This window comes from Chelonoidis abingdonii, chromosome 4 (genome assembly GCF_003597395.2).
Source record: "Chelonoidis abingdonii isolate Lonesome George chromosome 4, CheloAbing_2.0, whole genome shotgun sequence".
Taxonomy (NCBI): Eukaryota; Metazoa; Chordata; order Testudines; family Testudinidae; genus Chelonoidis; species Chelonoidis abingdonii.
The window spans coordinates 121333903-121358794 of record NC_133772.1 but is presented as its reverse complement, the minus strand read 5'-3'; the positions used below and the strand labels follow the sequence as shown (position 1 = coordinate 121358794).

General features: G+C 43.5%; 1 protein-coding gene across 6 annotated transcripts in view; it reads right to left on the bottom strand.

The window, feature by feature from the left end:
- The window catches only part of TDP1 (tyrosyl-DNA phosphodiesterase 1), a 112061-nt gene that overhangs the window by 8424 nt on the left and 78745 nt on the right, over nt 1–24892 (bottom strand). For 5 of the 6 annotated variants that reach the window (XR_012655827.1, XR_004374227.2, XM_075065631.1 and 2 more), the window contains one exon: nt 23617–23731. Coding sequence is in view for 4 of the 6 variants with exons in the window: in XM_075065631.1 (XP_074921732.1) it covers nt 23617–23731 (115 nt within the window). In the remaining 2 variants the exon portion in view is untranslated. Of the gene's footprint in view, nt 1–8626; nt 9771–23616; nt 23732–24892 lie in introns of those variants that run through there. The other variant, XM_032784428.2, reaches the window with a different exon arrangement.

Below are 24892 nucleotides of genomic sequence, written 5' to 3'. Positions count from 1 at the left end.
ATTGGTTAATTGAAGGATAATCCAGAGATTGTACAAGGGATCAGTCAAAAAAATGGAGTCAATTAACCCCTCCAACCATTTTTAAACATTTATCCACTATATCAAGTCTATGCCGAAAACCCTGCATAGGGCCGTAACTAGTGTGGAGTGAGCGGGGCAGACACCCAGGGTGCAGAACTGCCAGGGGTGAAAAAAATGGGGCAGCATGCAGGATCGAGCCCAGCCGTATCGTCCCCCCACTGCAGGATCGGGCGCAGGCAGAGCCCAGGATGCTCAGACCCCCCGGCTCCCAGCAGAATTGTGGGCCTAGTGACCCCCCAGGACCAGGCTCTACAGCACTAGGACTCTGGCAGTGTGGCAGGCGGGAAGGGCACTGAGTGCTAATTGGCTCCTATGAGCATGCTCTTTGCTCAGTAACATCTGCTGAAGTTGCTGCCCTTGCTGGGGATTAAAAAAGTTAAAGGGGGGGCAAATCAGGGAGGGATGGGCAGGATCCGAGCAGGGGGCAGAAACTGACTGTGTGTGAGGGGGTGTCAAACAGCTGGAGGGAGAGGCAGGAGAGGGGCCAAGGAGCAAAACTGGTGGGTGGGGATAGGAGTCGGGGTCAGGGGTGAGGCGCTGCCAGATGGAGGCAGACAGCAAAGCCCCATCACAGGGAGGGGCCGAGAGGGCAAACAGTTACCCAAATGGGATGAGCCACCTGCCCTGATTGCTGAGGGGCTTCCATGCTTAGGAGGAAGTGTTCAGACAAGAAAAATGAAGAAGTCCTGGGCTGCAGTTAGGAGAAACAACAGTAGAAACAAAGAAAGTAAACACTGCAAAAGTAACAACACTCAGTAAGGGTTAAAACACCTTGCTCCCTCCTGGACTGTGTTTTCCTGTTACTGTGACCTACCCTTACTTGTTGCTGCCCCAATCATTATAAACAGAGAACAAAATAAGGAGCCTCCCTTTGACCCATTGTTATAATGCTCCATTAACGGCCAGCAAGGTGCATTCACACATCAGGGAATTGACACTGTCAGTACAGACTGGCCCAGAATGCTAACCACATCTTGGCTTTTCTTTTAAAAGGCCTCTAATTTTGGGCTAAGGACAATTTTCAGTTGTGCCCAGACAGATAAAAATACAGCCCATTCACTGTACAGGTGAAGAGACCAATAGGGAAATCTACATTGGGTGCAGATCTGGTTTGGGGCTGCTGGTGAGATATGCACCGGCAAAGAAGCATGTCCACTGTGACCTGTGCTTGTAGCATTCTGGACTGTGACCCAGCCAAGTCTTTTCCTGACACCCTTCTCTATGAGACCGGGGCCATCACCTCAATATTTTCATCCAGCCATTTTAACTATGGAAATAGCACTGTCTCACACTGAAAGAGCAGCAAAGAATCCTGTGGTACCTTATAGACTAACAGACGTTTTGAAGCATGAACTTTCGTGAGTGAATACCCACTTCGTCAGATGCATGAGCTTTCGTGGATGAATACCCACTTCGTCAGATGCATGCATCTGACGAAGTGGGTATTCATCCACGAAAGCTCATGCTTCAAAACGTCTGTTAGTCTATAAGGTACCACAGGATTCTTTGCTGCTTTTACAGATCCAGACTAACACAGCTACCCCTCTGATACTTCTCACACTGAAGCGCAGCATAACAGGATTTCACAATCATCACAGCCATATACGTTCTTCTGTCTCCACACATAGGTGTCAGGGGCCTTGTCTGGCCAGAAGTCAAACATAGAACCATAGGGTCAGAAGGGACTGCAAGGGTCATTTAGTCTAACTTCCTGCCAAGATGCGTCATGCCTCTTATCAGCTGTCACAACACAGCTTTCCCAACTGAATGATACTTCCCACACTGGCCATATACAAACAAGCCATACTGCTATAATTAAAAGGGGCATAACCACAATTTGCTTGGCAGGATTCAGCCTGAGAAATGATCAGATATAAGACAACCATAATATTGTAGCAGGAAGCAAACAATAATCAATAGTCTTCTTAGAAAAATAAAATCACAAAGCAAAAGGTAAAACCAGAAATCTTACACCCTTCCCCCGCTCCGCTCAAAATGGCTGTTTCCCTCCTATAAAAGCCAGAGAAAGAGTGGCTTTTGCTTATAGAGTCAGATGCTATGTTTGTAATTCAATTTCTAGATAATCCACCTCCACAGTAAATTCATTCTTTGCTTACTCGAGTCCCACTTATTCTCCGCTGTGTCACTGAGAGAGGTGGCTGTTTATTCTAGCCACAGTCTCACTGTGGGATGATGTAAAACAAGCAGTATCACTTTTTAAAAAATAAACAGAAATGCAATTTGATGTCTTTCTGAATATGGTTCATGCCATTAAGTCAGTGCAGTATCCATACTTACCTTACCATTATTTTCAGTCAGTTTTTTTTTAGTACCTATCAATGAGTTAACTTAAAGGTGTATATAGGAAGATACTATAGGGATGTTAAAGGATTGTGTGAAAATTAATGTGGCATTTAAAAGAATCATACAATAGCTTTTATTGTCTGTGTAATGTACACAAAAATAAATACATTATCATTACACTATAATATCCTAACTCGTATCATCTTAAAAAAAACTGGTGAGGGGAGCAAATACGCTTGCTTGCCCAGCGTGCTAAAACGCCAAGTTACAACTCTGACCCAGCACTACTTCAGTGTTAAGAATAAAATAGCTGTTCCATACACCACCTTGTTGCTTTCCATATACTGCCTTCCATCAGCCTTACTATGCAATAGAAACGTTGAGGCACATTGTAGTGAAACACAGGTACCTTCACAGTTATCACAAGAGCGACTGCAGAGTGGACCTAGGCCTGAACCAAGCTCCCTGCAACTATTTTGCTGGGAGTGTCCCCTATACTTTGGGAATTACTGGTATAGCTCTTCATACTTTCAGTGCTTCCTCTCCTTTCTTTCATGCTTTGATTAGAAATGAATCAGTGAGCAACACTGACAATGAAAATATCATTGGCAGCTAAGTTAGCAGCCATAAAGCTGAATGAGGCTGCGCCCACCTCAACTTTATTGTTCAAGGCTCTCTGCAATTTCAGACAGATGATACTGCATCAGTTACAACTGGGTCATGTTTGGAAGGTTCTGTCCACAACTGTAACAGGCTATCCCTGAAAGATGAGACTCTGGAGAACAAAGGATACATCTTTGAGAAATGCTGTATTATAAAGTGATAACATGAGCTGACAATAATACGTGTTAAGTTTGCTGCAAATTGCTACTTATTATTTTACTAACATTATACATTGTATTATATGTCAAAAACCTGCAGAAACCTTTTGGAAACCTCATGTTCTCATGAAGCACAACAGATGGTGGTACAGAATGTACAGCCAAGAAGAGAAAAGACACAAAACAATGCAGCTTGCTTCAGGAAGAATGAAGTACAAAATATAATTACTGCATCTCTGCGGTCCTCTTTCCATTGCACCAAACCCTTGTAAAACTATGAGTGATTAAATCGGGAGCACAACTGAATAATAGTTGATCTTATTTCCTGCTGATTTATAAACAAGCAAGTTTTCAGAGTGAACATCCAAATTCCACTGAAGAAATATTTTGTCAGTTGCATGGTCTTTGTGATACTTTTGAATTTTTATATGATATTGGAAATATTAAAAATCAGTTTTCCAAACAATACCTCATGAAGCACTGCCAAGACCTACATTTAGAGTTCAGTACTGATAATGCTGCTGACATTGATGCAGTAGAATTGTATGATGAATTAATAGCTTCATCTGAGCTAATAAGTCCTAAAACTTCTTATCTAAAAGTATTAGAATTTATAGCAAGAAATGATTTTTTCACTCCAAACACTGCAATAGCATTACACAGTCTTTTAACATTATCAGTATCAGTGGCTTCTGGTGAGCGCAGTTTCTCAAAACTGAAATTACTAAAAAATTATTTGAGGTCCATCATGTCTCAAAATTGTTTGTCAGGACTCACATTAATTTCAATTGAAAGTACTATTGCAAAAAATTTAGATTTCACTGACTTATTAAAAGACTATGCAAGCATAAAAACCAGAAAAATTCAGTTCATATAAATCCTTTAATTTATGAGAAACTGGAAGACACTAACATTTTTCATTAGTGTATAGTTGAACCCAAATTGTTTGTAATTGTGATTTTGTTAAAATTAAATGTTAAAATGACACTAGTAAGAAATTGTTTTATTTCGCTAACTACAAGTTCTGTTTTCATTTTGGTTTTTTTTTACATTTTAAACAGTCAAAACAAAACTGCAAAGTGCAAATATGTAAAAGCAAAAAAAAAGTGGGGGGAGGAGGAGCCAACATTTTTTTTTTTTGCTTAGGGCAGCAAAAAACCTAGAGCCGGCCCAGCACCCAAATAACTGAAAGACATTTACAAACATGTATTAGGGCACACACTGCTCTTCTGAGATACTGTAGGTGAGAATTATCACACATTTTATGATGAGTCACAGAGAAATCAAGTGACCGGCCCACGATAAAAGAAGCATCTTGCGGCAGAGCCAAGAATTCCACCCAGACACCTGATTATCTTCTCATTAGTATTCTCTGTATTAGTGTAAACTGGAACAAGCCCGCTGGAATGACAGACATTACACTGGGTTAAAAGATGTGTGATAGGGGAATCAAGGCCTAGGTCTCCTAAATCCAGTCCTATACCTTAACTACAAGATAATTCTCTCTCCTTAAGTGAAGCTAACTAGTACTGGTGAAAGAGCATCTTTCCTCATTGGGGAGAAACAGAAACCTTGTTATATGAAGAATAAATAATCCTTTTTTTTTTTTTTTTTTTTGCAGAAGCAAGGCTTAGGTTTTTCCCCAATTTGTCTAAACCTGTATGTTTAGAGCTGATTTCATAATGCTTGTATTCAATGATACTACACTTTGTCTACAGAATTATGAGAGGGTGAAGGTGAGATATGACAAAAAGAGTTTGCAACTGAAATTGCATTTTAAAAATAAAACATCTGGCATCCAACTGAAAGCATCCTAAGAGAATCAAGCATCAATAATGTTACTAGGAGAATGGATGAAAAAAAACATAAGCCTGTTGTTTATGTGTACATCTCCCAAATTGAGTTAGGCTATATAAAAACTAGCTACAGTCAATCCTCGAGACCGATTACCAAGGCTCAGTGGAGAAGTACCATCAGATAGTATGTTAGAAGATGCCAATAGAGCCCTCATCACAATCCCTACTACCACCATAACTCAAACCAATGAACTGGTATACGCTACAGCCTCTGTAATCCTGGAGATGCTTGGCTACACGATCAAGAAGAACAACAGTATGTACCCACCCTGGAAAATGAGGTGGGAGGATAAGATCAAGGCGACTCGGAGAGAAGTTAGTCAGCTGGTGGAACTACAGAAGGGTGTAGAGATTAAGGATAAGACTCGGCTACTGAAAAAATACAAGGACCTGACTCCATCTGAAGCCCTAGAGACTGCTAAACAAAGGCTCACAGCACTGGCTACCAGGCTAAGGAGATACACTAGAGAAGCAGAGGCCAAAAAAGTAAATGCCCTGTTCTCCAAAGAACCATCCAAGGTGTACTCCCAACTGCAGTGCAACAACACAATAACAGCAGAGCCACCAGCAGCAGAAACTGAACAGTACTGGAAGAACATATGGGAGAAAGAGAAGACTCATAACACCAGTGCAAAGTGGCTGCAGGACCTGAGAACAGAGCACAGCAATCTCCCAGAACAGAAACCAGTCACCATCACAGTAGAAGACATCCAGCAGCGGGTCAAGAACATGAAGAGCTGGACAGCACCTGGACCAGACATGATCCACACCTACTGGCTAAAGAAACTAACAGCAGTGCATGAACGCCTAGCAGCACAGATGAACCAGCTGCTAGCAGCAGGCTCCCACCCAAACTGGCTAACACAAGGAAGGACAGTGCTGATCATGAAAGACCCCTGCAAGGGAACAGAACTGTCCAACTACCGACCAATAACCTGCCTCCCCACAACATGGAAAGTCCTATCAGGCATCATAGCTGCCAAGCTACAGGACCACATGGGCCAGTACATGAGCACAGCTCAGAAGGGCATTGGGAACAACACCAGAGGCTCAAAACACCAGTTGCTCATAGATAGAGCAGTCGCCCAAGACTCAAGGTCTAGACAGACCAATCTGAGCACAGCCTGGATTGACTACAGGAAAGCCTACGACTCAATGCCGCACACGTGGATCTGTGAATGTCTGGCGCTATACAAAGTCAACAGGACACTAAGGACCTTCCTCAAGAACTCAATGGGACTATGGAAGACAACACTGGAAGTCAACTCAAGGCAGCTTGCACAAGTGGCCATCAAGTGCGGCATATACCAAGGTGATGCACTGTCCCCGCTGCTGTTCTGCATAGGCTTAAACCCCCTCAGCCAGATAATCACAAGGACTGGATACGGGTACAGGTTCAGGAGTGGAACTACCATCAGCCACCTCCTCTACATGGATGACATCAAGCTGTATGCTAAGAATGAACGAGACATCGACTCGCTAATCCACCTGACGCGGATCTACAGTGAGGATATCGGGATGTCATTCGGACTGGAGAAGTGTGGCCGGATGGTAGTGAAGAGAGGGAAGGTAGTCAAGACTGATGGGGTGGAACTACCAGCGGGCCACATAGCAGACATACAGACCAGCTACAAGCACCTTGGCGTCCCACAGTCACATGGAAACCACGATGAGGAGGCAAGGAAGACAGCAACATCCAAGTATCACCAAAGGATAAGACAGGTCCTGAAGAGCCAGCTCAGTGGGAAGAACAAGATCCACGCCATCAACAGATACGCCCTGCCGGTCATCAGATACCCTGCCGGTATAGTGAGCTGGCCAAAGGAGGACATGGAGGCTGCCGATGTGAAGACCCGGAAGCTCCTCACAATGCACGGAGGTTTCCACCCCAAGTCCAACACCCAGAGACTGTATACCAGCCGGAAAGAAGGCGGGCGGGGCTTGGTGAGCGTCAAAGCCACTGTCCTGGATGAAACCCGGAACATCCAGGAGTACATCAGTAAGATGGCCCCCAAAGATGAGCTGCTGAGAGAATGCCTGAGGCAGCAGCAGACATGGGAGGAAGACCAAGCAGAAGAAGTGCCATGGCAAGACAAGACCCTGCATGGGATGTACCATCGACAGATAGCTGAGGTGGCTGACATTGGGAAATCCTACCAGTGGCTGGAAAGGGCTGGACTAAAAGACAGCACTGAGGCACTGATCATAGCAGCACAGGAACAGGCACTGAGCACCAGATCCATTGAAGCAGGGGTCTACCACACTAGAGAAGACCCAAGGTGCAGACTGTGCAGAGAGGCCTCAGAGACAGTCCAACACATAGTGGCAGGATGTAAGATGCAGGCAGGAACAGCATACACTGAACGGCACAACCAAGTGGCTGGCATTGTGTACAGGAACATCTGCACAGCGTATGGGCTAGACCCTCCCAAGACCAGATGGGAGATTCCACAGAAGGTTGTGGAGAATAGCAGGGCTAAGATTCTGTGGGACTTCCAGATCCAGACGGACAGGCAGGTACTGGCCAATCAACCAGACATCGTGGTAATAGACAAGGACCAGAAGACAGCGGTGGTGATAGATATAGCAGTGCCAAGTGACAGCAACATCAGGAAGAAGGAATATGAGAAGCTGGAGAAGTACCAGGGCCTGAAAGAGGAACTAGAGAGGATGTGGAAAGTGAAGGCCAAAGTGGTCCCAGTGGTGGTAGGAGCACTCGGGGCTGTGACTCCTAAGCTGGGTGAGTGGCTCCAACAGATCCCAGGAACAACATCAGAGCTCTCTGTCCAGAAGAGTGCAGTGCTAGGAACAGCTAAGATACTGCGCAGAACCCTCAAACTCCCAGGCCTCTGGTAGAGGACCCGAGGTTGAGGAAGACACATACCACCCATAGGGGTGAGAGGGGAATTTTTTTTTTTTTTTTTATATATATATATATATAAGACACATACCACCCATAGGGGTGAGAGGGGAATTTTTTTTTTTTATATATATATATATATATTTATTTATTTTATGTCCAGCGGGATCTCTGCCTACATTACTTATCTGAGTTTTGAGTGGATGACTCTCAAAGTCATACCATTATGCAGAACTTCATATGCTGTATATGCTGTAATAAAATGTCCTTTTGTTGTTTAAATGGGCTATGGGTTCAAAACCAAACACATGTAGTTATGTGAGCGACTAATACCTGTAAAGATGACAGGTGAACTGTTCATGTTATTAAAGCAGTAGCAATGTCCACAGTATGAATTCCTTTTGTAAACTCCGTAATAAGTGTTTTTGGCACAAGTGTATGGAAACTAGTCATCATCAACTGTTGCCCACAAAAGGACTTCAGTACTGTTAAAAATAGCTACTTATCTCCAAAAAGTTGGCAAATAAGCTTTAGTCACATACACATCTGTAAATTAGATGCTAAGAACTAATGACAGCCACTTCATACAGCAAGAACAACATTATTGGAGTAAATAAAAGCAACAGTAAAATAAACTTCCAGATTTCAAATAAAAACCTGATACTTAACTTTACAGCAATTTTTGTTCTTTGACACGTGTTGTGCATGTATACATTCCACTGTAGGTGTATGTGCGCTCAATGCACTTGACGCCAAGACTTTTGCCAGCAGTACCACTAAGTAGCTCATGCATCCCTGCTCTCCTCATGTACTAAGCTGAGGGAATACGAGGGACATAGTCACTGCCTCTATCTTCATTCCCTTGCATCACTATCTATAAATGCCCAAAGTAGCAGGGACATTGGGAGGATTTTTCTCCTTTGAGTTATAGTGTGAATATATATCCCACTGCAGGTGACTCACTAGCTAGTTCCCTTACAAATGGCAGGACTTTGGGGTTACTTAAATAGAGACTCCAGCACTGATTTACCAAAGTTGGTGTCACCTCAGGAAGCATGAGTAATGGCATAGTGTCTGGAAATGGTTTGTACAGACAACCGCATTGCTGCTTTGCAGATATACGCTATAGAAATGTTGCTTAGGAAAGCTGATGAAGTGGACTGAGGCCTGGTGGAGTGGGCTGTTATCCTTGGTGGAGGAGAAACTTTAGTCAGATTATAGCAAAGCTTATTGGAGTCAGAAAACTGAATGTGAAATGAACTGAAATAGAAGTTTCAAGGGGGAACCTATTAAATGGGATAGCACCAAATTTAGATCCATGAAGGTACCAGGTCCGATAATACGAAGACCTTTTAGAAATCTGGAGACCAAGGGATAAGAAAAGGCAAAAAACCCATCCATTGGATGGTGTATTGCTGAGATGAAAGCCAGGTGGAATCTTGCTGAACAAACAGACAGGTCAGAGGATTTCAAATGCAATAGGTAGTCCAGTATGTGTCTAGCCTCAGTAGGATTTGATTATAACTTGTAGGATTCCAGCCAAATTTAAAACCTTCTCATTTTGCTGAATAGGTGGTTCTGGTGGAATCCTTCCTGATACTCACCAAGATGGCCTTGAGAACTTGGGATCGTAAATGTCTTGTGAGAACTCAACCAGGAATCATCCATGCCAGGAGGTGAAGTGATTAGAGGTTGGGGTGCAGATACCTGTCCTGGTTTTGAGACAGGAGGTAAACTAGGAGTAAAGTTATTGAGAGCTGATGTAGGTCTGTGAAACAATACCGTCTTCCCAAGCCGATGCCAAGAGACTTAAGGTTGCTTTGGCCCTCTTCAGTTCCTGAACATTCTCTGAATGAGAGGGACAGGAGGGAATACACCAGAGAAAGAGGCATTTGTCATGGAGGCCAGGCGGTGGCTTGCACTGGAGCAAAACCTCCTACATTTGCTATTAAGCTTGGTTGCAAATAAATATATTACCAGCTACCTCCACTGGGGTGAAAGATCTGGAGGAGAATGTCTTTTCGAACTGTCCACTCATGGTGGTAGAGAAAGTCACTGCTTAGGGTGTCAGACTGTCTGGAGTGGCTCGAAAGCATGGGTACCAATCTCAGGACAGACTTAAAACCAGGGCACAAACCCCGAACAGGCTGTGAATTCTATACTGAGATTTCACCAACCAAACAACAAGTGTGAACTTCTCAAGCACTGTAACAGCCTTAACATGGAGTCACAGACAGTCCCCTTGGGTACTTCAGTCTATCTTGCCATCCAGGCAAACTTGCTTTTGTGATAGATGGTTCCTTACACTAAAAATCGCAATAATTACTCCCATTCCCAAAGGACCAATAATTTACCCCCAGTCAATTGCATCTTAGATCCTATACCAAAGACTTGTAGCCAATCCTATAATAGTCAATAAATCTTTAGCTAATTTAAGAAAAAGAAATGAGAGTTATTTACAAGGTTAAAGCACGTAAACACACACACAAACTAGTTACAGTCTTAGGTTCCAAAGGGTGATAGATGCTTCTATAATAAGCAAGCTGTGTACGCCGAGCAGCTGGGGATCCTTTGCTTATGCTTAGAAATCTTGCCCTCCCAAAGTCCAAGCATACAGTTCCAGTTTCTTCTTGTCAGGGATTTTCACTCAGACTTTAAGGTCAGAAGGGACCATTATGATCACCTAGTCTGACCTCCTGCACAATGCAGGCCACAGAATCTCACCCACCCACTCCTGCAACAAATCCCTACCTATGTCTGAGTTACTGAAGTCCTCAAACCGTGGTTTAAAGACGTCAAGGTGCAGAGAATCCTCCAGCAAGTGACCTGTGCCCCACGCTGCAGAGGAAGGCGAAAAACCTCCAGGGCCTCTGCCAATCTGCCCTGGAGGAAAATTCTTTCCTGACCCAAATATGGCGATCAGTTAAACCCTGAGCATGTGGGCAAGACTCACCAGCCAGCACCCAGGAAAAATTCCTCTGTAGTAACTCAGATCCCACCCCATACTAACACCCAATCAACAGACCACTGGCATATTACTTCTAATAAATACAAACGAATGAATTAATTGCCAATTAGGCATCCTATCTTACCATCCCCTCCATAAACTTAAGTTTAGTTTTGAAGCCAGATATGTCATTTGCCTCTGCTCTGCCCCTGCGAAGGCTGCTCCAGATACTCACTCTCTAATGGTTAGAAACCTTCATCTATTTAAGTCTAAATTTTCCCAGTGTCCAATTTATATCACTTTGTTTTTGGTTCCATCTTCATAAGTAGTAGGTTAACGGTAAGAGGGTTAATTTTCTCTTTTTAGCTGTAAAGGTTTTACAAAGGAACAACACTGACCTAGTAGACACATCAGGAAACCGGATTTTTCAAAAAGTAAGGTGGAACCTCTGATGGTTTTGGTCTGTCTCTGTCTTTTTGTTTTCCTCGGCTGTGAGAAAGACAAGCTTTTCTTCTAACTCCAATTCTTATTCAATATTGCTACAAAGTCCTGTGAGTAACAAAAGGAAACAAATAATCCGGCTGTGAGGTGCTTTTGATTGTATGACCTGAAGTTGATTTCTGGACTGATTTGAATGGTTAATTTTAAAATCTAGACTGGTTTTATATTATCCTAAAAGAAAGACGCCTGTACTGATCTCTTAAATGCAGTATAATTGTTTCTGTATTTTCTTTTATATAAGTTTCTTTTAACAGCTTGTGGAAGTTTCTTTCCTAAGTGAGGCAAGGGAAGGGAAAGCCTGGGGGCTGTGGGTTATTTTTTCCTATCGTCCCCAGGGCGGTAACGGCTATGGGAAAGAGAGAAAGAATCACTTTAGTTTCCCTGTGTATTTAAAACCTGTCTCGTTGTGAGAGAAAGGAGACAAGGTTTTCTTGGTATTGTGATGTAAAGGGATCATCAATTCCCCCCAGTGGCTCAGAGCAAGACGCCTGGAGAGAAGGGAAGGGAGGGTGGATTTTTCCTTAACCGGTAGACTCAGATTTCTGAGTCGTGGGGGGTCTTCCCAAAGGAAGTTGGGGAGGCCACAGAGGGGGTCCCCCAAGGAGTATTTGGGGAACCCAGGCTGATAAGAGCCTAAATCTTATCTGGTGGCAGTGAAGTAAAATCCAAGCTGGTAGTGAGCTTGGGGGAGGTTCAGGTAAACACCCAGATTTTGGACGCTAAAGTCCAGATCTGAGACAGATGTTTACCACAGTCCACATTGGTACGAAGCTTAAATAATTCCTCTTCCTTCCTCATATTTATCCCTCTGATATATTTATAAATATTTATTCCCTTCCCCAGAATTCAAGTTGATGGGACAATTTCACATGGATGACACCTTCATGTGTGTTGGGGTGAGTAATTAAAGTCTTTGTTCTTTGACTTTTCACAATGGCTCATTTGGTTACAATGGTCTTTCTTGGTGGGCAGGACCTAATATCTTCTATAGGGAGCCAGCATTTTACAATAGCTGACCTGTTTGCATCATAAATTTCTGTAATTGTGTAAATAATCAAACATGCACTATAAGCTTATAACATAGGGTACAGATGTTTTTAGTGAGATTACTACATGCAGCATCCTATAAACATTCATAAAGTCAGAACACTAAACACATTCTTATAAACTTAAGATCTATATTAATAATGCTAAACACACAACTGAGCCAGACTGGTTTCCACTTATGTATTGATCAGTGTTCAGTTGAGGTCTAGGGGCCTTGGCATAAGCTGGTACCTGGTCTGCCAGCATCACAATGGGAATTTGTGATAGCGTTCTTCAAACCTGGAAGGTGAAAGCTTTTAACAAGATATTCTTCCTTAAACAGAGATTCCAGAGGTGGATCACTTCTTGCCACTGTGGAGGCAATCTTGTACCTCCCTGCCTGTTCAGGTAAAACATAGCAGTAGTGTTGTCTGTGAGGACTTGAATCACCTGATTCCTGATGGTGGGCATAAGCATCTTGCAGGCCTGATGAAAAGCTCAGTGAATCAGCTCATTTATATGGAGTGAAACCTCCTGAGATGGCCAAAAAGCCTGTTCCTGAAATTATCGAGATGGTTCCCCCTACCTTTGGTGGCTGTGTTGGTTATGAGAGTCATGGCCAGTTCTGGTTATAGAAAGGGAATCCCTCTGCATACATTTAGAGGGGGTCTAACCACCACTTGAGGGACTGAAGCACTCTTGCAGGTATGCTAATCAGCATGTCCAGTGGATGCTTGCTCAGTCAATATAACAAGGCCTGCAGACATCTGAAGTGAATTCTAGCATGACGAATCACGTACATGTACGAGGCTCCACGGCGCAGTAGTTGTAGGTAGAAGTGAACTGTTCTCTCCAGACTGAACTTGAAAGAGAGAGCAAGAGACACTATGGACTGAAATCTGTCCATAGGGAAGTAAGCCATGGCAGTTGTGTCTAGGTCCACTCTTATGAAGGTTATTTGTTAAGTTGGTTGTAATGTCAGTTTGTCCATATTTAGTTTCGAGTCTAGACAACAGATGTCTGATGATGAGGGTGCTGTTTTTGATATGGGTTCTTGATCTTCCATGAACTAGCCAATTGTCCAGGTAAGGAAATAGGAGGTGCAGATGGGCTACTACCACTGTCGTGCACTTGGTGAACATTCTTGGGACTGATGATAACCTGAAGGGAAGCATCGTAGACTGGTACTGGTTGTTGCCTGCTATGAACTGATGTATTGTCACATGAAAGTACATGTCCTACAAAGCGACAGCAGCATACCAATTTCCAGGAAAGGGATAACGGAAGCAGGAGTGACCATACTGAGCTTGATTTTCTTGGTGAATTGGTTCTGTTTTCTTAGATCTAGAATGGGATGCAGGTGATTTGTCCTTTTGAGAATTGGGAAAAACAGAGGGAAAGGTTTTTATTCCCAGTGTTAGTAAAGAAATCTTCCTCTATCACTCCCAATTCCAAAAGAGATCATGCTTACAAAGCAGTATGATCTTGTGAGACGGGTCTCTGAAAAGGAACAGGGAACGTGAGTTGGCAAAGGGGAAGGAGGCAAATTGGATGTACCTCCTTTACTATGCTGAGCACCCATTTGTTCAATGTAATCTCTTTCCAACCACTGCAAAAGAGAGATACATGCTTTCCAAAGGGAGGGAGATGAGATACGGTTGGTGCTGTCCATCCCGTCAGAATGGCTGCTTGGAAGCTGAAGTCTGACAAGAACGTATTGCTGTGGATAATACTGTCTGGCAACATCTAGGAGGTCCAGGCCTTCTCTTGAAGATGTCCTGGAACCTCTGTTGATAAGAGGTTCTGTAGTATGACAGATTTAAACTGTTTGTTACTGAGGTGGAGACCCTCCAGTGAATGAAGAGTCACACAGGAGTTTTTTTGAAGTGTGAACGGCATCATCAGTTTTCTGGGGAAATAGTTCTGATTGAAGGATAAATCTTCCGTTGTAAAAATACACCTCTCTTAGGATGCCAGAGGTCTGCAGCCAAGAGGAGTGTCTCATCAAGATGGCTGTAACCACGGAACATGAGGTAGCATCAGCAGTGTCAATAGCCACTTGAAGCAATGTTCAGACAGTGAAGTGCCTTTCAGGGATTATGGCTGAGAACTGTTTTCTCTACTCCTCAAGTAATTTGTTTGCAGATTTGAAAATTGCTGACTAATTAATAAGTGTGTATTTAGACAACAGAGCCTGGTAATTAAGCCTTCCTGCCATATAAATCCAGTCTTTTAAAGAAGTCTTTTGGAATGGCTCTAGGGCCTGGGTGGGCAAACTATGGCTGGTGGGACACATCCGGCCTGCCAGTTGTTTTAATCCAGTCATTGAGATCCTAGTGGGGAGCGGGGTCTGGGGCTTGTCCTGCTCCGGCGCTCCAGCCGGAGAGCAGGGTCAGGGGCCACTCCGCATGGCTCCCAGAAGCAGCAGCATATCCCCCCTCCGGCTCCTATGCCTAGGGGCAGCCCGGGGTCTCCACTCCGCAAGCTGCCCCTGCCCGAAGCACCACCCCTGTAGCTCCCATTGGCCGCAATTCCTGGCCAATGGGAGCTGCAGGAGTGGCACCTGTGGACAAGACAGCGCACAGCAGAGCTGCGTGGCCATGTCTCTGCATAGGAGCTGGAGCGGACACTTGCTGCTGCTTCCGGGAGCCAACTGAGGTAAGCACTGCCTGAAGCCTGCACCCCTGAGCCAACACCCCGCGCCCTAACCCCCGCCCCAGCCCTGATCCCCCTCATGCCTTCTGAACCCCTCGGTCCCAGCCTGGAGCACCGTCCTGCACCCAAAACCTCTAATCCCCAGCTCCACCCCAGAACGCACACCCCCAGCCAGAACCCTCACTCCAACTCCAATTTCATGAGCATTCATGGCCCAGCATACAATTTCAATACCCAGATGTGGCCCTCGAGCCAAAAAGTTTGCCCACTCCTACTCTAGGGTGAGCCTGCCTGGAATGCTCATTAGCTGCTGTAGTCACAAGGGAGTCTTGGATTGGTGGATAAAGAAAGTTAAAATCTTGCTGAGGAACCTGCTAGTGTCTGTCTATCCATTTGGCAGTGGGTGGAATAGAGGGTTTGGGCCAATTCCAGCAACGCTTCAATAATGGAAAGAGCAGGGCCAGAGGTCTGTAAGATGTCCAGGAGCTTGTGTGGTTATCTTGTACAAGTGTGGGTAATGGTAGCCAGGTCTCAACACTGCAGAGAAAAGACATCTGTCTTTCCAGGTGCAGATGAGAAAAATGTGGTCTTGGTACAGCGGCTACCTGGTTAAGCTATTTCTTACCCAAGCCCCAAGTTTATCTAGGCAGTGGGCAATTCATTTCATTGATCTGGCTAGTCAGATGTGATGGTGACATACAGTTAGCTGTCAACAACCTTCCTACCCATCTCACAAACACAGGAGAGAAAAGAGGTTACACTACAGATCATGGTGACACCCTGCAAGAGATGGAGCTCTTGGGACTGAGAAACAGTTGCCTACAGCCATCCTTCGCATTCTCTCAGAAAGAGAACAAAGCCATTCAAGAGTAGTTCCATCCACTCAGTTCTATCCACAAATGAACCAAGCTGATTTTCAGATAACAGTGGTGTGACAAAGTATAAAGCAGCATAAAGCACACAAGCTTCTTAAAATTAAAGGTCAATCAAGGTCTAGGTTACCTCTCTTTCTCTCACCTACCTCCTGCCCCAGTGCTGATCAATTCCATAACCATTGTTTGGTAGCAATTTTGAAATTCAAGAATTGCCACCATTTTTATGCTCGTTTTCTCAACAAAAAGAAACTCCATGTAATTGGAGCACTTGGTATTAAAATATTCTTGATCAGGTTCCACTGGTGGGTTCCTATAAAGTTCCTACCTCAACTTAAAGCCACTCCACTACTGCAAACCACAATGGAGCACAGGCAAGAGCAATACCATCCTGCCTTCCCTTGAAGGGAATCCTCCCAGGGATCCTGGATGGCAAAAGGTGGTATAATTTACACTACCCTGCACCAACTTTGGAAAACCTAACTTCCATTCCATTCAAGAATGAGCAAAAGACATACTGAAATACAGCTGAAAGCTAAGGGAAAGCAACAGAAGTATTTTAAATTTGCTATGTGCCATACAAAAATGTACTCATTCATTATTGCTACATCAGTGTCCTCAAACACATTAACACAATTCTCAGTGAACAAAGCAACATCTCAATCCATGATTATTCAGTCAGAGTGGGATAATGAATCTCTGTGGGAGGTAAAATAATAAGAAACAAAATAGTTATCTGTCTCATGTGAATCTGGCAATCTGTACTACTTAGAAAGCCTTGAAAAAGAAGGAAAAAAAGACGTAGCCAGGACAGATCACTTTCTAAGCATTCTGGAAGTCATCTGATCTGTCTGAATTTGGGATTTACATTGAAATCCATTACATGAAAGAGCCCAGAAGCCTCAGATAGTCAGGTTTTCCCTGTGAATCTAGAAGTCTGTTGAGTCTATATATCATGAAGTATCAGGCACATTTTTCAGATTCAGTGATCAAGTTAAGAATTATACAGAAATTTGCTATAATCACTTTTATCATCCCTGATGTATGGGAAAATAGTTTTAAAAAAGGACATAGGGACCAAAATGCTACTGCTATTGAATTTAATTGGCTTTAAGGGGAGCTTGATCAAGCCCAAATATTACTGTAGATGGAATCAGATTGCTATGGGACTCATCTGCTGAAGAGCTTTTCACTATACATAGTGGAAGTGGCCCACAGCTCCCACAAGTTAACAGAATTGTTATTAAACTGGAGTCTAGGTCCTATTTGTTGAGTTGTCTGAGGCTTGACCTATATACTAGATGAAGATTCTCCAACAGGCTGTAGTTTTCCTGAACTACGTTTTCTTGGGTAGGATGTTCTTGCAGACTCTTTATTAAACTGATCCTTTCACATTGGTTTTCATGATATGAGGGGTCTGGATGTCTGGACCACTTTGCATGCGTTTGGTCCAAGACCTGAATTTGTACTAACATGAAAGAACGTATTTGCTGTTAGAAGGTTGATATACAGAAGAAATCTTATATGGGAGCCGTATGGCCATGCTTCTGACTGTTTACCATGTGTTCAATATTTCCTTCAGTTCCCTCATCTTCTGTTATTGATGGGGATTCTTCTGGTTATATGAAAGTGCCTTGTATGGTCTTTGGCTTCTCCATGACTGGAGAATCTGTTCATTTAGGAAAATCCCTTTGAGCCTTTTTGCCTCCAGGAGTAGGAATCCAGTCAATATAGTCTCTTTAGAGGAAGAACAATTACCCACTCATATGTCACTTTATCTGAAGATTTCATTTGAATGGATCCCTATTTACCCAATCACATCCCCTCAGAGTTAGGGAGTGGAGGTAACAGTCTCATTAACTGATTTTTTTTGGTGATGTTTCCATCCCATCCTATAAATATTCTTTGGGCATCTATTCCAATAAGAATTGAAGGAGCTCTCTACTTCCTGCCCATCAAGGAACTGAAATGGAATGTTCTTGGAGCGGACAGAGGAAAGAGAAGGCCACACTGAGGTACTAGTAGTACTTGGTCTAAGAATGAGATTGGCTTGCCTCTGCCTCCAAAGACCAAACATCTTTCAGACGTGAGTTCTGGCTCATCTCATACTAAATAGCTGAGAAACAAGAATAGGAATCCAGTCAAACTAGTATTCTTTAAAGAAACAGAAATCACAGTGTACAGAGGTAGAAGGGCAAGAGTCCTTTGGCATTGGTTATGTTCTAAAATATGCTATATTTTGATTACATATAATGCCACTAAAAGGGTAGGTAAAATGCCAGAATAGTAGTTGGAAGATGAGAGAGAGAGAGGGAGAAATCTTAATTAAGTAGGTAGGAATTTTTAAAGAGGAAGAAAATAAATCTAGTAGGTTTATGATTAAACATATATTTTAAATTTTAAATTCAAATCTTTGTTTTAAAATGACAAATCTGAACACCACATTTCAAGGAAATCTTTAGAAAGGCATTGCTTAGATGAATTATTTTATATATTGGGTGTCAATTAAGTCCTTGGCATCAGCAACTAGATTTCCCCAAGCACATCATCAACTGGCTGCAAATAAGAGTTTAATTTGTTTGCATGTGTAGGCATCAGGGGCAGCTCCAGGCCCCAGCACCCCAAACACATGCTTGGGATGGCAAGCCACGGGGGTGCACTCTGCCGGCGCCTTGAGGGTGGCAGGCAGGCTGCCTTCGGTGGCTTGCCTGCGGAGGGTCCGCTGGTCCTGCGGCTTCGGCGGATCTCCCGCAGGCAAGCCGCCGAAGGCAGCCTGCCTGCCGTGCTTGGGCCGGCAAAATGCCTAGAGCCGCCCTTGGTAGGTATGTGCAGTTGCTACTGGAACTTCAGTTAGTATTTGCCATTTAATGATTTATTAGAAGAGATTAGATTTAATTAATGGTAAACATCATACAATAAATGCTACACCTTTCAGTTCATAATTTACTGCTATATTGAAAGAGGAATGGATTTAGCAATAATTACTACTACTATGGACAATATGCTGTATACTACTCTTAGATACAATGTTAGTGATATGGCTACATCTGCATTTCTATTTTAAGTCTGTATTGTTACCAGGGAAATTGAAATGGCACTTAAGAACATATCTGAGTATGTGGGGAAAATGAAGTCCTGAAGAGCTCTTTAATACAGCAGACCAACCCTTTTTCCTTTTAGCTTTTCCTAGCACATTATACAAACAGGGTGAAAAGCTCTTAACCCTTTATGTCTTAGGATGATGGGCTCAAACCTATTCTCACTGAAGTCAATGGCAAAACTTCCTTTGATTTAATGGGAGCAGGATCAAATCTGATGTGATCACAGTTTTGTGGATGATTAACACTGCAGTGGATGTGAATTAAAACAGGCAAGTCAAAAAGACAAGGTTGGGAGGAGAACATGACTATTAAGGAATCCACCACTACATTTCTGAGGGGCTCTTGAAAGATTTCAAGAAGCTCGTAACTGTTTGCATTATCATTTTTTTAAGTAGATATTTTTCTATTAGTCTGAATTCTAGAAGCTAGTTTGTAAAATAAATAATTTGAGGTTTAAGTGTGTACGAACCAGTATTTTTATAGTCTACCATCTTCGTTCTTCCCAGCTGAATTTTCCCTAGACCCCGAGGTAGTAGTGGGATGGGAAGGAAGGCACAGCTCAAGCTATCTGTCCAACGCAGTAGGGGAGAATCACTTCTGAAGTACTGTCCTTGAGCTCCCCTGGAGCAGTATATGTTGCATTTCCTCTTTGTCTGGGAAACAAACCATTCCCAAGTAAGGGTTCCCCACTGGGTGAAGATGCTGTTTACCATCATGTAACTCTCGCTCAGAATTGGTGATGAAATGCCTTCTGAGGTGTCTGCCAGTGAATTCTGGGTGGTAAACTGTCAATACGGCGATATGGTTCCAGATACACAAGTTCCTCCATCTACAGAAACAGTGAACTCATGGGATGGATCTTGCCCTGCTCTGCTTGTTTATGGTTACTTGGTTGTTACATTGTCTGACATTATCTGGGCATGCTGGAATTGTATGAATGGTGGGAATGCTTTGCAAGCTTCTGCTACTGTTCTCATTTCCAAAAGATTTATTTGCATTCTGGTTTCCCAAGTAGACCAAGTGATCTGCACTGTATGATTGTCCATGTGAGCTCCCCAGCCTCTCAGGGAGGCATCTGAAATTATTGTTTTGTCAGGTGTGGGGGATAGAAAGGGAACTCCCATGCACATGTGTCTAGGGTTCCTCCACTATGTCAGCGAGACCCTCATCTTACTATGGTGTTCATGATGTGCTTATTCAACATATAATTTGTTTGGAGCCAAGCTTGTAGGCAAGGAAGGTGGAGACTGGTGAATTGCATCATGTAAATATATAGCACCATATGACCCAGGAGAGTGGACTAGATCCAAACTGATGTTCGAGGGCTGTGCAGAACTAGGTCTATCAGAGTGCCCACAGTGTGAAATCTGTCCTTGGGGAGGTAGAGGTTTACCCTGATTGAATCTAGTGTCATTCATGTAAATTCTGTGGTCTGCATCCAAGTACAGGTAGACTTCTCCATGTTTATGCATATTTCCACAGGTGGTAGAAGATGGTGCAACACCTGCCAGTCAAAAGCCTGTCATCCAAGAATGGGAAGATGGCAGAGCTGCCTCATCTGAGCTGAGTTGCACTGCTACTACTGAAAACACTTTGTGAAGACTCTGGAAGCTGTAGCTAACCCAAATGCGAGGACCCCGTATTGGCTGTGGTGGGAGCCCATCACAAACCTGGTGAATCATCTGTGGAAGGGGTGAATATCTGCATGAAATATTTATCTTTCAAACTGAGAGTGGTAAACCACGTGTCTCTTTCTAGGGATGTATTATTGGTGACACTGTAAGCACAGGGAATTTCAGTTTGAAAATAACTATGTTGAGTCAACCCAAGTTGGGAATGGGTCTCCCGCTTCCCTTCTCCTTGGGACCTAGGAAATAGTTTGAATAGAAGCCTTTCCCCACAAAGCTGAGGGGGTACTTGCTCTATTGCTTCTTTTGGAGAAGAGATTCTCTCTTTTGAAGGAGGATACCCTCTTAAGAATGGTCCCTGAAAAGCGACAGGGAATGGGGTTTTGGAGGAGGTGGGAGGCAAAACTCAATGGCATAGCTGGAATGGATGATATCCAGCACCCACTTGCCTGTTATCACCCTCCAGTTGTGTGAAAATTTTGCTAGACATCCCCCGAAGTGGATCTCAGAATCAGGCAGAGATGTCATCAATATTGTATTGCCGCTCTTGGGCACCTAGTAAAAAAGATCTCTTGATTGGGGGACGAGGTTGGGTGGCTGTGGTTGAAGTGGAAGATATCTTGGCCTCTGCATTTTCTGTCATTTGTGAGGTGGCTCATAAGAGTGCTGGTGATAGAAAGACTGAAGTAAGTGCTTAGGTTTGTATGGCTGTTCATGGCATTTTCTCTTTGGGGACAGTTGTACATATACACAGGGAGCGGAGGACTCCCCTGGAGTCCTTCACTAAGTGTGAAGACTCATTTGTCTTCTCAATGAATGAGCCTAAACAAAGGTCAAGTTCCTAAAAATGTTTTCATCTCCGTGGAAAACCCTGAAGACTGCAGCCCTGATTCCCACTGCACAACTCCCACTGGTTGTTGCCATGGATCTTCTTGTTGTATCATCCACAGCTTATAATAAAGTTTTGGCCACTAGTTTGCCCTCATCAATAAAGGCTTGAAATTGAGCCCTGTCCTCCTGAGATAACTTGTCCCTAAAGTCCAGGAACTTAGAGTAATTCAGGAAATTGTGATAAAGGCCCAATAGTCTGACATTCTAAACTGAAGGCTGGTAGATGTGAACACGTTCCTCTCCACAAGATCTAGAGACTTTGGCTTTCGTATCGGCAGGGGTGGTCCTTGATGTTGCTGTCTGGATATTTTCATAGCTGCCTGGACCACTAAGGAGTTCAGGGCAGGGTGGGTTAACATGAATTCCATTCCCTTACCTGGTACAGAGTACCACTTTTCTACCCTCTTGGGAGTCAAGGTAGGTAGCCAGTATGTGTCATTCAGCCATTGCTGATATGGCTTCATTTACCGGGAGCACAACCTGACTGGATCTCTCAGACTGTAGGATATCCAGGAATGGAATAAACAGGGACAGCACACGAAGTACCACCTTTCCCCAGATTCTGTGGGCTTCCCTGAAGCATCACCATAATTCTCAGTATATTCTAAGCTTTCAAACTATCCGCGCCCTGCAGCATCATGCATATATCAGTTTACGGCTTTATCTGTTCTAAAACTCTACAAGACTGTGACCCTAAACATAGATTTTGAAAGTCTCTCATACTATTATTGGGTTCATAATCCTTTCTCCCCTGCAATTTATATCCCTTTTTCGAAGGGAGATTCAATGTTTTAAAAAATTTACTCCTGATTAAATTAAATCCTGGGTTATACATGAAAGACTGAAGAAAACATTGAAAGGAGGCTGATACAAGCATATATATCTTATGGATAAGGCTATGATTTAGTAATGAGTATGTTAGTAAAAGTCATGGACAGGGGCAATAAACAAAAAAATTCACAGCCCCTGACCTGCCCATGACTTTCACTATAAATGCCCCTGACTAAAACTTACCTGGGGGGCTGCTACTCTTAGGAGAGGCACTGCTCAGGGGAGTCCAGTGGGCTCAGGGTCAGAGGCACCAGCTTCCAGGGGCTGTAGAACAGCGGCTACTCTGGTCGTCCCCCTGCTCCGGCTGCCCCGGGACCACTGCCAGGGGCCGCCAAGCTGCGGCTGCTCCAGCCACCCCCAGGACTGCTGCTCAGACAGTCCCCGGGGCCACCCAAGCAGGCCCCAGGGCCGTCCGAGCAGTTGGTTCCAGAGCTGCTCCATCAGTGGCCAGCGTGGCTGTCCCTGGGGCTGCCTGAACTGGTCAACCACACTGGCCACTGTAGAAGTCATGGAGGTTGTGGAAAGTCACAGAAACCATGATTTACGTGATCTCCATGACAGACACGTAGCCCTACTTATGGATTTATTTTTTCTTTTGAATTTTAGTTCTCACCTTCTTTTCCTTATTTCATATTCTCTCTGAACATTTTTTGTGCATCATTTTTCACAGTCATCATGTAATTGTTTCTCTCCTCCATATCTCTGCTTTCCTTCTCCCAAAGTCTTTGATTTCCCATAACCCCTAGACTCTCTTGAGGAAGTATTGCAAAATCATCATAACAGAGTATCTGCATGGGAACAAAATCTACTTCCCAAGCCTTACTATGAGAAAGGAAATTACAAGACTATTTAACTCACCTGTCCAAACAAAAGAAAAAACCAAACACCAAATCTGCTAAGACAAAACAAACCCCCCTGTGAAGTTTACAGAGACCCTGAACACCATGCTAGAAGTGAATACAAGACTGACTTTATTTCCTGCTTCCACAGGCTTATACCTCCCTGCTATATTCCCCCTCACGCTCTATCTTCTCACAAGTAACACCACAAAAAATTCCTAATCCCTTGCTTTCAAGCCACAAAGCAAGAGGTTGGAGGGCTGTCCTAAGTGAAATGCCAACACAGTAATGTTGGAGTCAAGCTCTGCAATGCAGAACACGTGACTGGGTTTGAAATTGGACAAAACAATTTGGCCTCAGTGTATCATTCACATTTTTTCCTTCTTCAAGCGGTACATCTTACCTTTGCTTCCGTATTGCTCTGGGGGCAGATCATAAGGCACAGGAAAAGATGTCACTGGCTCATTACTTCCTGAAAACATTTTCTTCTTCACATGGAAGTAACCTGTATCCAATCCCTGTGAAAAATACACAGCAGGAAATGATTGTTAGTAATAGAAGGGAGGAAAGAAAGTTACACTAGGGTGGCTCCTGATGGCCAGTCCATGAAATAATGTAGAACTTAATTTGGAGAAAGACGTCCATTTTGTCCCATGACTGGAAGTAATGAGCATCCCTGAGCTTTGGAGATGGAAGGCAAGAAGGTAGGAGATGGTGCCTAAGTGATAACAGACACTTATCTAATAAAGGAGGACAGAACAAGGCCCTTGGGGCAGATGGGCAGCTTTGATTTAAAAGGAAAACTTTGATTTCAAACCAAAGGTGTCATCTTGGAAAGCCAACTAGATATGCTTACATGAACCAATGTCCATGACAAATGTACCCCAAAGGGCTAGGGCATTCCCCGTAAGCAACGTATATTGTTGTAACTGAGCAAGGGCCATTAAAGTTAAGGAAGTGAGCGAGTAAGCTGAGATGTGCAAGATGGAATGTAGGAATGCTGACTGGAAGAAGTTTCAGTAACCAAGTATCATAAGCCTAACTCCCAAATCTGGACCTTAGCGTCCAGATATCTGGGTGCCTAGCATGAACCCCTCTAAGCTTAATTACCAGCTCAGATTTGATCTCGCTGCCACCATCCAAAAATTCCAGGGTTTTTGGGCTCTCTGGTCTCCCCAACACCTTCCCCTGGAGAGACCCAAGACTCAGCAGACCTGAGTCTCACCACAAAGGGAAATAACCCATTTCCTTCCCCTCTCTCCCACCCAGACTTTCCTCTCTGGGCTAACCTGAGAGTACTGAATGCAATCTCTTTATCATCAAATCCAAGAAGCATGTCTCCTCTATTCACAAAGAGACAAACTCCAAATAAGCAAGGAAACAAAATGATTCTCCGTCTCTTCCCCTCCACCAATTCCCTGGTGCTGCAGAGCTTACCCTCACCGTGATACTATACACATAAGAGAATTCCCTCCCCTTTGTTCCTTAACCTGCCACAGAGAAAAAACTCAAACAAGTCTTAAAAAGAAAACTTTATAATAAAAAGCAAGAAAAAACATAAGACATATAATCTCTGCATCACGTGACAATATCGGAGCTATAAGAACAATATGAATAAACAGTCTGATTCAAAAAGATAATCCAATTTGAAACATTCCAAGCAAGCTAACACACATGTA